Source organism: Seriola lalandi, unplaced genomic scaffold (genome assembly GCF_002814215.2).
Source record: "Seriola lalandi dorsalis isolate HSWRI2012SDOR001 ecotype SW California unplaced genomic scaffold, Sedor1 jcf7180002054808, whole genome shotgun sequence".
NCBI classification, from domain to species: domain Eukaryota; kingdom Metazoa; phylum Chordata; class Actinopteri; order Carangiformes; family Carangidae; genus Seriola; species Seriola lalandi.
The window spans coordinates 191,599-204,530 of record NW_019525361.1 but is presented as its reverse complement, the minus strand read 5'-3'; the positions used below and the strand labels follow the sequence as shown (position 1 = coordinate 204,530).

The window sequence follows — 12,932 nt, the reverse complement described above, 5'->3', positions numbered from 1 at the left end:
GTGGCCGAATTAGTGGGGGCGAAACTTGGTTTCAGGTCTCTACGACCTTCCTATCAGAAGCTACAGACCTTAACGACTATGGTAGGGGGTACGATAGGTGGCAAAACTCTGTTAACCTAACCCTAACCCTAACCCTAACCCTAACCCTAACCCTAACCCTAACCCTAACCCTAACCCTAACCCTAACCCTAACCCTAACCCTAACCCTAACCCTAACCCTAACCCAAAACTCTGTTAACCTAACCCTAACCCTAACCCTAACCCTAACCCTAACCCTAACCCTAACCCTAACCCTAACCCTAACCGGGGAGGGATGGGTACCAGGGGGAAGGCCCGTGCATTTCCCGACCCTCAATGGAGGGGACGGGCTAACCCTCTGCCTAACCCTAACCCTAACCACTGTAGGAACTTGGAAAAAAAAAAAAAAAGTTGGAATAAAAAGGTGGAAGATGGAATTTCCCAATGACACCTTCAATACTAATAGATACGGACATGGAATCATAAAGTTGGCATTGGGAATCTCAATTCATTTTCAATGGAGATCCCCTAACCCTAACCCTAACCCTAACCCTAACCCTAACCTCACTGGTTGTGGCACCAGCACCCTCTGATTGGCCTACTCATGTTTGGTAAGGCAGGAATTGGCCAATTAGAGAGTGCTGATGCCACAAGCAGTGAGCTTACCTGTGGAAGGAAAGTATCCTGTGGAAGAAGAAAGCATTACAACACTTACCTGATACCTTATCTGACTCCCAGCATATCTCTGGGCACTTACCTTGCATCCTTAGGCCCCGGGTACACCACACACCTGGTATACTGCCATTTGAACTATAGTAAAAGTCAACATACCAAAAAATGTCTCTTGAAAATGGGTACCTATCGACTCCAAATGGTCTGAAACATGCTCCTAAATGGTTTCTACAAGGTAGACTTTGGCTTCAACACTTAGTCAATTTTCAGTACCAATCGTCTCCCATTCATTTCCTATGGGAAAGACGTTTTGGCTTATAACTCCGGAACGAAAGGTCGTAGAGACACGGGAGTGGGTGGCGTCAGACCTAATTAGGAGGCGCTGAACACGCCAGTCTTGGACCCATCTCTCTACGACTTACGGTTCCCGAGATACAGACAATTTAAAATTTTTACGCAATGCATCTCGGGAACCGAAGGTCCCACAGGCGAGTGGCTGGTACCGTTGGAAAGGGCGTGGCCGAATTAGTGGGGGCGAAACTTGGTTTCAGGTCTCTACGACCTTCCTATCAGAAGCTACAGACCTTAACGACTATGGTAGGGGGTACGATAGGTGGCAAAACTCTGTTAACCTAACCCTAATAAACAACACTGAACCAGACGTCTGAGAAAGAAAAAAGAGCACCTTTAATCAAGTATTTAAAACCCAGATTGGGGATATTTATTCAATAAATCAAACCTTATTCAACAAAATAGAACAAAAAAATAAAAAAAATAACTTCGAAGGACAAACCTGATTAAAGTCTGATATGGACACAAACTTAAACCCGAACACAATCTCTGGAAAGAGAAACTAAAACATAAAAATCCCCAAAAAAATACTGGACCAGAAAATTCCAAAATAAAAATAAAAAAAAACACTTTACTCAAGACTTTAAAGCCCTGAACGGGAAAATGATTCAATAAAAACAACTCAAATTAACTCCAGGTGACAGATCTGATTGAAGACTGATGGAAGAAAAACTTAACCTCGACCTTGAACTCTTGACCTCTGAAAAAAAACATTCCTTTATGGGACAAGGGTTGATTGGAACTGTGAACTGCGGATGACGAGCGACGGCCAGTGCATTGCCTTTGGTCTCCCATTTTCAACTGCCCAGTCATCGGACGAAGCAAGGGAGATCATCGAGAGAGTTTTAAAATCCTAACTTCCACACAGGTGATCAAACAGGTAAGGATGAACCAGTGGGTTAGATCCACAGGACTTGCAATAACTCTCAGTCGACACCGGTGGGCAACAATCTGAACTCAGACTCCCAGATTGGATAAACGAGATGGGCTACTCCTCACTGGCCCTCTCTCCCATCATTCAAGTTACCAATTGAGCAGGCACTGTGGCTTCCTCAGCCTCCCAGATTCCTACACCAACACATTCTTTGTTACCCCCTCCATCTCTCCCCCCTGCCCCTAGACAAGGTCAAGTTCAAAGTCAGGTAGACCAGAGAAGGGCTAAAAAGCTACTGTTCTCCTCATCTGAGGAGGATTTTGTTCAGCCCAAGGTTAGGGTCTGGAATTTTCCAACAGCCAGATGCTTGTACAATATGTAGGAGTTCACGATTGCAATGTTGACAAAATGATAAAAGATCTTGTACCACCTCATTGTCTTCCCTCGAACAGAGTACTGGATGAGGGCATGTGAGAGGTCCACCCCACCCATGTGGGGGCTATAATCTCTGATGATGTCAGGTATGGGAATGTTTTCAAAGTGCTATTGTCCAGCCTTCTTCACTCTTCTCTGTGTGGTGTCTTCACTGAATGCTTTGTGAAAGCTGCTACACATCGTCACCACCTTGGTGTCCTCCCCCTTCACAAAGAGCTGGTTGTGTTTCCACAGCCACCTCATGTCCTCCCTCTCCAAAAAAGGAGCCGGGCTGGTGTAGAAGTTAACATATAAATTATATCCTTTTCTCATTAGAGTGACATCCGTGAGGTCCATTACTGCCGTGCAGCTGAGGCCCTCGGTTTACACACGACTGTGGTGTGACAGGTGAGCAAGTCTAGTAGGAGTGTGACATACTGTTGAAAAGCTTGCAATATGTAGAAAATCATAGCACTGTCTGTTGTAATCTATAGCACCACCAAATCCCCATTAGATGGCAGCAAAAGACCATGTATGAAATTCAGGCTCGGCGTCCAGTCTCTGCATTGTAGGCCACCAGGTCAGCCATTTCAGTCAGAGAATCATATGGATAGACTTAAAATGACCATGAAAAGGTGGTAAACAATATAAGTTGTCTTTTATTACATTCACTTTGGGATTTGTGGGGATATTTAGACAAAGACAAAAATTGACAACTTGACTTTAAAATGTTGACATTTGACTTTGGATTTGCTTTGGGGCCAACATGAGCTAGTTAGCGCAGGCTATGGAATGCTTACTATCAATGGAAAGAGTAGCTTCTTTAGTTTCATGACACCCAGCGCAGTGCGGTACAGCAAACGGCCTATGTGTACTGTCGCACTTCATATCGGCTGTCCTTTTATATTTATACGGGGGTTATTTTAAAAACATAAATACTAAAATAGCTCCCAATCAAACAATATTTATAATAAATACACTTGGACTTTTATTAACGTACCGTTAAGGCCTCATCTTTTAGAAACAAAAAAAAAGAAAAGAAAAAAAAAAAGGCCACCAAAGTATTTCATAGCACCCTTCTATTGGACCCAGCATGGGGTGCGTCAGCATTAAGTGGTTAAACAATTACACCATGTTATATCTGAGTCAATTTCATAAAACATAGATAATTCTAAGGGCCCATGATAAGATTGACGGCTGTTAATAATCATTGAGCTATTTGGGCACGTTTCATGTCATATTTGGACTACTGTAGCTGCTGCTATAAAGTCACTAATTATTAAAACTATGACATTCTTAATGTCTACTCATGTTGCCTTCATGAAACTGTTACAAAACATGACTGCATGCAATATTTATCAACCACTTCCTCAACTGCAAAAAAAAAAAAAAAAAAATACGACCAAAAATTGCAAATAGTTGATTTAGAAATTTTGTTGGTATTCAATGAAGTTGGAAATTTGTTGTAAGGACAAAGACATCACCTTTCACAGGATATGGTATGAATGTTTTTACATGATATGCAAAATGTGAGAATACATTAATACAATGTTCAGACTAAATTTGATATTTTTTCAATTTATTCATTATGCATTCATTGCACAAAGAAAACGAACCCCCAAAATATGACAGCAGTAAGCAGGTAACATCATGTTATTTTAATACTTGATTTTCCAGCCATTTAAAAAAAAAAAAAAAAAAAAAAAAAACCTTTTCAAAATTGTCCAGTGATTAATCTTCATATATTGGGATGGTCTCTGGTCATAGTCAGTAGACAGTGCAGTTAGCAGAGGAGCGTTGGGTACACTGGAAATCACTGGTAACCTCTTTGTAACCTCTGGCTTCAGTTAGACCACTTCCTGTCCAACAAATGACAGGAAACAAAAAGGCATCATGAGCATCTGTCCAAAGATTAAGACATGAACTGGCACAATTGTTCAAGAATGTTAATAATGTCTCCTTGAAGTTATGTTATGTACAGCTGAACTGCAACAGTAAATATGTCAGGTTTAGGAGTGTTAAGGATCCAAATGCAAAAAGGTTATTTAATAAAGTAAAAAAAACTTAGAATTCAAACAAAACAGAACTAAGAAATAATCCAGAATCCAGGAACACAGAAACAAAATGATACAAATGTCCAAACAAAGTGTCCTCTTAGGGCAGGCTATGACAAAATATGTTGTGTAAGAAACATAATTTAAGGCCAGATTATGTACAGAGGCAACATATTTTTTTAATGAATGAAGCATTACATTTGACATCACCAGGGGGTGTTTGTCGTCAAAGGCGAACATATGAAATGCATGGCTGACACACCAGAGGTAGGGGTTCATATCCAGAGCCCCCGGTGTAGCTAGCCTTAGGCAACAGAAGCACCTTGGTTATGGTTATGTTAAGATCATGGATTTTTGGTTAAATGTAAATAAACACACTGTGTCTGAAGTAACTGAACTTGTTCAGTATTAAACTAGACCACGATCTTAACATAACCTTAACTAAGTGCTGTGAGCACCTACACATAACCATAAAAAAGTGTAATAATGCTGTGGTCACTACAAATCAGTGGTGGCTGCTGGTCTTATAAGGAGGGGAATCTCATTTTCGGCCTACATCATAAAATGTGTCCGTTTATTTATATGTAAATTCGCAGAGTGACCGAAGAGAGTCGCCAAACACAACGCTAGTCGTTTTTAACAAAGACAAAGTCGCTGAGGATCAGTAACGTCTCCAGATTGACTCCGAACAACGGAATGAAAAACTTGAAAAATGCTCCGGTGGATGCTTATACTTCAAGATCGCTGATTCGCTCATTTTGCTGTCAATCAAAATGGACTCAGCCTCAGACAGATCATCCAATCTTCATGCAGAAACTGAGCCATAGACCCCCAGAGACGCTGAGCGTCTGATGGGCGGGACAAAGCCCAGCATTTATCCAATGACCGTCTAGTTTCGCTGCAGTGGAACAACCCACTCTATGCTTCCCCATTGAAGTCAGTAGATGCTCGGCGTCTACACTGTGTAAAGCACTGTGGCGCTGCGGGGATGAATGAGAAGGAAGTCGTGTCGGTTACCTGTGATAAGTAGCTGATTCTGAACAAAAGATGAACGTGTTCTTGTGCATATTTAGTCAATGAAATGTACACACAACAGTACATATTTGACCTCTTATTTTGTTGACATTTTAGGGGAAGCTGAGCTTCCCTTGCAGTCTTAGGGCAATCGCCACTGCTACAAATGGATATCATACTGCAAAATTCATTGCTTGTGAACATTTTACTGCTATGTTCAGTATAAACATATAATCACAAAATGTAATTCGCAATTAAATATCATACAAAATGTATTTGCTGTTGCAGTTTACTTGTTAGGTAATTTCAAGGAGAAAGGGTTGTAATGGGATAAACATTTTCTTATCAATTTCTTCATTTCTGAGATAAATAATCATGCTGCCTGACTTTTCACTGTGCACAAATAGACAATGCCAAGATGTCAAGTTGGGACTCTTGTTCTTGTAAGTCTTATTTGCTCATGTGCTATCTCAAAAGCAGGTATCATCAACTGCATTTGTTCAAAGAGCAGAATTCTTCTATTCCGATACTGTGGGTGCTGGACTTCAGAGAGGCAGGCTGATAATCAACAGTGTTTAAGAAGTTCTTAATCCACTCAGGCAATTAACTCTTTAATCATGGCCTCGAGGATGCTTCACTGCAGGGCAGTGATGGAATTTTAATAAATTGACTGAAGAACCAGGCTTACAGATAGAGCTGCAGCAGGCAGATAGAAAGGCATAAAGAAATAACAGGAAACTAAACACATAGGAAAAATAAACAAATAATGTGACACTGACTGGAGAAATAGAGGTGGTATAAGTAAAAGGAGGCAGATGAGGGAAATTAGGAACAGGTATGTAAGTGGGCAGGGATGCTTGGGTGATAGAAGATCAGAAACAGGTGAGCAGGTGGATATGGAAAAAGGAAAAAGTTTTGGCGACATATGGTGGATGGATAGAGAATGGCAGTTTTGTGGAGATGAAGGGATAAACATAGCTGGGGAGAAGTAAGCAGGGGCTGGAGACAGGGTCTGAGGGGAACTGAAAAGCACCCATCCATCCATTTTCTTCCGCTTATCCTGTAGTAGGGTCGGAGGGGGGCTGGAGCTTATCCCAGCATCTTTTGGGGGCGAGAGGCGGGGTACACCCTGGACAGGTCGCCAGTCCATCGCGGGGCAAACACATAGAGACAGACAACCATTCACACTCACAGCCACACCTATGGTCAATTTAGAGTATCCAATTAGCCTAGTCCCCATTTTGCATGTCTTTGGACTGTGAGAGGAAGCCGGAGTACCCGGAGAGAACCCACACAGGCACGGAGAGAACATGCAAACTCCACACAAAAAGATCCCGCGTCCGAGCCGGGACTCAAACCCAGGACCCTCTTGCTGTGAGGCGACAGCGCTAACCACTGCACCACCGTGCAGCCCGAACTGAAAAGCAGATTGTGGTAATTACACAAGATATGCAACTTTCAAAGAGTCATACCTTGAGCAGGCAGAGGCTCATCACAGAAGAATTGCCACACTGAAAGCTGGATATTCCCATGCCAGCAGAATTATTAACCCTACTTTAACTGAACAAGGATTAGGATCAGGCTATCTGGATTCCCACCAAACATAAAGGACCATTGATTGCTGTTGAGGTTTTTAAAAGGGTTAGGGTTAGGGTTAGCAAAGCTCATCAAATATCCAGGGTTGTTGATGAGTCCACTGACATCACTGACATTTCCCAGATTTTCCCAGATTTTGGTCAGATATTTTGATGGGGAAAATTTCAAAGAAGAGCTGTTGGTTTTGATTCCACTGGAAGGTAATATCACTGGCGGTATTATATTTGGAAAAGGGTTAGGAGGTTAGTTGCCTGGAGGAGTTATTTAAAATTTACTCATCACAGATTGTGCTCTTACCATGGTCGGCTAAAATAAGTATACAGTGCACCAAAGTAAATCATGAAGCGAGGTCCGCCAGAAGAGAACAATGACCTGGACCAAAAGCTGGGTGGTGTACTTAGTCAGATAAGGCCTGAATTTTCTGATGTTGTATAGATTTAAGCAGCACTACCGGGAGATGGTCAGAGAAGGAGAGCTGGTCATGAAATATGACACCATTAATATACAACACATTCCATTCATGAAAGACAGGAATTCAATGGAACTTCTCATATCAGATTACTGCTATTCACTGCACAACAATTGGATTGTGTAGGCTGCTTGCCAATACTTAACTCACATATGGGTTTATGATATCTTTGAAACCCACAGGTCGAATGCACATACTATACTTGGGGATGGTAAATCATTCATGTGATCATCAGTTGATGATTGTAATTCTACTGCTTATGACCATCAACAGAAGATGAAATGACTAGAAACATCATAATTCCTGTCTCGAAGTAAACTGCTGTGCAGAATCTTGGCTTCATAAATCTTAAATCTCATGGGTATAAATGATCATTTCATCGGTACCTGAGGCAACAGACTCTCACCAATGCAGCCTCTTGTTGTCTGTGCTATCTGAAAACCGGCTAACTGACAGGGCCCTCCAGGTCCATCAGGCTCCAGGACAAACTAATCAGGGAAAACTGAATGGTTAGTAATAGGCTGTTGTTTCATTGATTCACTGTTATCTTACCTTCCATGAGGTTGTAGAGGTTGCAGTAGTTGGTGCCATGGTCTTTAATGGCATGCCAGGCTTCTGAGATGGACATGGCCTAGAGATGGAGTTACAACTGTATTACATAAATGACAAAGCTGCACAGAATCAGACATGAACTCAGAGTCACAGGAATAAGGAAAGATCCCATGAAAGGAAACACTGCAGTGTGCTAACCCTAACCTTGACAGAAATGGAGAGAGTAAAAAGGGATATGAGGAAAGAGAGATAACGTGGTACCGGGACTCAGACTGGGAGGATGCTGTAAGATTAAGGTCCTAAAAGTTCAATTCTAATCCTTTGAAAATCTGCCAATGAAAGATAGCCTGGATACATCATAAACTAGTCCTTGTGTAGTCTTGACTATATACTCCCCTTGTCCTATGGGCCTTCACTACACCCTTAAAATAAAAGGAGCGTAATTGAATTTCAGAGCCCAAATCTATTTTGCATGAAGCAACTTGTCATTTATCACAAACTTTATGAATATCTGATTTTTGCTGGACCACGACAGCAGGGCCAGATCTGTAATCTTGAATGTCACTGACTGACTGACTAACTCACTGACTGATCATATTTCCACCTCGTCATCCAAGTGCCTCATTACTGAGTTGGAGTTTCTGGTGTGAACAGGTTCTATTAGGTGGTGTTTAAAGCTGCAGTTTTGCCAACTTAGTGCAGTGTCGCTACATTTAAAGGCTTTTTTCAAACAAACTGGGTATAAACCTGGTACATGACTGGACAGTGTATGGATACGAACTGTGGGCTTAGGGCTACACCTTTTGGTTCGGGCCAGTCTACCAAGGCTCTCTGGTTTCCCAGTTGCTTGAGAAGGGAAGCAGAGGAGCACTTCCAATGCACTGAGCCTTGCCTCCATTACAGCAAATAAACTACATGTATCATTATTATTAAAGGAGGCAGAGGAATACCTAAACATAAGACACACCAAGCAGAGAGAGAGAGAGAGAGAGGGAGGGAGAGAGCCTCATCAGTAATGAGGCTTTGTACTAACCAATATGACCAACTCTACATATCAAACAGAGGGAGTTAGACATAAAGACCTGCCTCTAATAAATAAAAGTCTGTTACATTCAGGAGTTGAAGTAAATAAAGACTAAACTTATTCTGGACCACAGAGAGAGGCAAACATAAGACAGTCTGTCTCAGGGCACCCCTGTGGCTCACGTGGCCGGGGTTTGAGTCCGGCCTGTGGCACCCTTTGTTGCAAGCCATCCTCCCTCCCTCTCTCTCTCTCTCTCTCTCTCTCTCTCTCTCTCTCTCTCTCTCTCACTCTCTCACTGTCTGTAATTTAAGTAAAAGCCTGAAAAAATAATTTACAAAAAAGAAATATAGTCTGTCTGTTCTAACTTTCTCTCTGAGTGACCATTTTACAGTGACTACAGCTGGAATCACAGCTCAGTCTTTGTCTTTAATTTATGTGTTTGATTTGTCAGGATTAGGACCTTTTGTGGTCCTTTTCTTTCTCTGTTCTCTGCTGTTTTCATCTGTTTGTCCCCAGTTGGCACTATGTGTCTGTCTGTGTGTTCAACTGGGTGTGGCTACCTGGATCCTGCTCTCACCAATCTCCATACTCACCTGCTCCACATCATGCAATCTACTACTACTACTACTCATGCAATCTACTCACCATTCTCTGCCAGATCATTCCATCACATTGAGTCATCCTTACAGCTACAACCGTGTCGCCTGCCACGCTCAGCCCAACCTAGTCTCACCTGCTTGGATTTCTGTTTGTTAGCCCTGCTCACTGGATTCCTGTCTGTTTGCACAAACCTCAACCATGATCTGCCATACTGTCTACAGTCCCTCGCTGTCATCACCATCACTAGCCCTATTCCTGACAATCTACATAATTTATAATAAAAGACTTGCTTTACCACCATTCTGTGTTCTGCTCTGCTACATACTAAGAACCTCACACGATTTTTGTCAGCAGGGGCCTGGGGCCTTTCTGTGTGGAGTCTGCATGTTCTCCCTGTAACTACGGGGGGTTCCTCCGGGTGGTTCGGCTTCCTCCCACAGTCCAAGGATATGCACATTAGGTTAACTGGTGACTCTAAAGTGCCCATAGGTTTGAATGTGAGCGTGACTGGTTGTTTGTTTCTGTATGTCGGCCCTGTGATAGACTGGTGACCTGTCCAGGGTGTACCTCACCCAATGTCAGCTGGGATTGGCTCCAGCCTGCCTACAACATTTTATAAGAATAAATGTTATAGCTGATGGATGGATGATTTTATCAGATGACTTTGTGGTTATAAAATAAGGATTTAACCATAGACGGTCCAGACATATACTAGATTTTGACCTAGTCTTGTTTCTTCTACACAGTGCCGAAAGTATTTAATCAGTGGACACCACTCATTTTTATGGCAACACACCCATTGTTCTCTTGGTGTCCTGGACATCTGAAAAAAACCTACAACCTGTTAGACACTGAAATGTGCAGTCATGGCTTCTGTCATCTGCAGCACCTTTTATAGCCTCTAACTGTATCCCCCTTTAGAAAACAATACCTTCAACAAATGCACTAGAAAGTTTTAGTTTTATCTGTGTTTAATCAATAGCACACAAAATGTAATATGTGTGTGGGTGTGTGTGTGTGTGTGTGTCTTAGTGCTGACGTACTCCTGTAACAAATTAATTATTCCGATTGATTTTTTTTTTGTTTTTTTGTTTTAAAAGTTACTAAATCATTTAATTTGCAAGTTTTTCCTATTTTTAAATTAGATGACCATCCATTTATTGCTAGCTGTGCTTGCACATGGTATTTTATAATCATCCTAACTCAGATAATGAATTAGAGGAGAGCTAAAACCTACCGAAACGTGACAGCAAGTGAAGAAATGATAGGAGACCAGCCGAAAGTTGATGTCGTCCACATACCTCTTAAAGGGAGTGATGTGCTTGGCTGATATAAAGTGGACAGAGGCAGACTGGAGCTGTAGACGGGACAAACCATGTTGCATTAAAAGCCTGTGACATAAATCAGATTAGATACATACATTTTTCTTCGGTTTTGGTTAAACCTCTCAACCAACCAGGCCTCTTCATCACATCATCTCCTTTCCACCCTCTGGGCACTCTGCCATCAGTTAATGATAGTAAAATCAGTAAACCATTTCAGTATATAAAAATGGCTAAAGTAAAAGAACAAGAGTGGAAAGAAAAAAAAGGAGAGAAATAATGTATAAAAAATAAATAAAAATGTGAAACTAATAATATAAAATAGAAATATAACAATAACACTTTTTGAAGATTCGCAGTCATCCAAGTGGTGGGGTAAATGTTTCTCCTCTCATGACAACTTATAACCTGTACCCTACTGCTTGGTATGTCAACTGCAACACTTGTGCAGACCCTGCAGACGTTTGTGAAAACAGCAGAAAAGACCATTAGCTTCCACCTGTCTTCCATTCAGGACATTTACAAAAAACACTGCACCAACAGGGCCATCAAATTATCAGACTCCTCATCCCTTCAATAGACTGTTCACCATGCTGCCATCTAAAAAGGTACAGCAGCATTTCAGCCAGAACCACAAGACTGTCTAACAGCTTTTGCCACACAACCATAGGTGTAGTGCAGACAAAGAGCACCAGAACAATTTTATAGCCGAGCCTATTAGCTTAACTCGACTACTGCCTGCACTGCAGCTTTTCCTCTGAATGGATGTTTCCAGTTAACTTGTTTGACACAAGTTGGTAAGGAACTTATTCAAAACACAAACTACTTGTGTTCATTTACCTGCTGCTTAATGCTACCCAACTGCAACCTGCTAAATCCATGGTATGGTCTGATATTACAGAGCTGGATGTTTGTCTAATGCTGCATCATGTTCTCAACATGATCAAACTGTTCATAAAGTCAGTCTAACATCTGATCATGTGATCATAGTTGACTGATCTATGGAAACTTGTCACTGTAGGAACAGGTTACATAACCTTAGAAACAAGCTGCAACTTAATGGTGCCTGCACCATAGGTGAGCTCTAGATTGTAAGCATAGTACTACACCTCTGCTCACAATAGATTTGATTGAGCTCATCTTCCTGAGTACAACCAGGATGATTTTAGTGTTAAACTTGAAATCTGTGAATTGTATCACAAACATAAAACAGGTGCTCTGTTGTTTCTACATTTACTTGGGTCTGCCGAGGTGACACAATGATCGCGCATTGCTTTAAATGTTGCAGCGGCAAGGAACTGTGGGACGGCATTTTCTCGTTTCCTTTTATAAAGAAAGGTCCAGTGTTCCCTATGCTAAAAGAGATAAAATAGGAAGCATTGAAGCTCCTTTCCTTATCAATTAGAGAATTCGACCAGCTCTTCTCATGGCTGCCACTTACAGTAGATTCTTCCAGGTCATTTCACTCAGTTAGGACCAACCTAGGCAAAAAATACTTTTTGAATGCAGCCATAACCTGGGGAATATGAATGTCAAGCCATCCAATAGGTTTTAACTTATTTGAGTCCAGCTGCATTTCAACCAAAACCTTGTTCCTTCAGGAACCAAAAGGTTCCTTTGGCCCATTGCTGTCTGTGTTTCTACCGCGATTTAAAATCCCGGGAAGATTATGTAAAATTATTACTTGACATTACATTATTCACAGCACTCTGGGGACATAACATAGACAAAAATACAGGACAAATTGCGTCCCGTATATATTCAATACAGGACACAGCATTTTATTTTCAAATATGGGACGATCCCTTATTATACATGACGGGTGGCAACCCTAGCCACGGCTGTGGCTGTTTCAGTTTTTTAACCTTCTCCCGGACCTGTTTCGTGGTGTGGAAAATGTGTTTGCTTGCTCTGTGCTCATTTGTTTGCTCCCTGCGAACTTTTAACATCTTAGTGAAAGTACTTGACGAGT

General features: G+C 41.6%; 1 protein-coding gene across 1 annotated transcript in view; it reads right to left on the bottom strand.

The window, feature by feature from the left end:
• Positions 1–3,891: 3,891 nt before the first annotated feature.
• LOC147817959 (uncharacterized) overlaps positions 3,892–12,932 on the bottom strand; it is a 13,624-nt gene continuing 4,583 nt past the window's right edge. Inside the window, exons 4-5 of the mRNA XM_087179250.1 lie at positions 8,015–8,093; positions 3,892–4,188 (exon numbers count right to left, since the gene is read on the bottom strand). Coding sequence (XP_087035376.1) covers positions 4,097–4,188; positions 8,015–8,093 — 171 coding nt within the window. The 3' untranslated portion in view covers positions 3,892–4,096. The remainder of the gene's footprint in view (positions 4,189–8,014; positions 8,094–12,932) is intronic.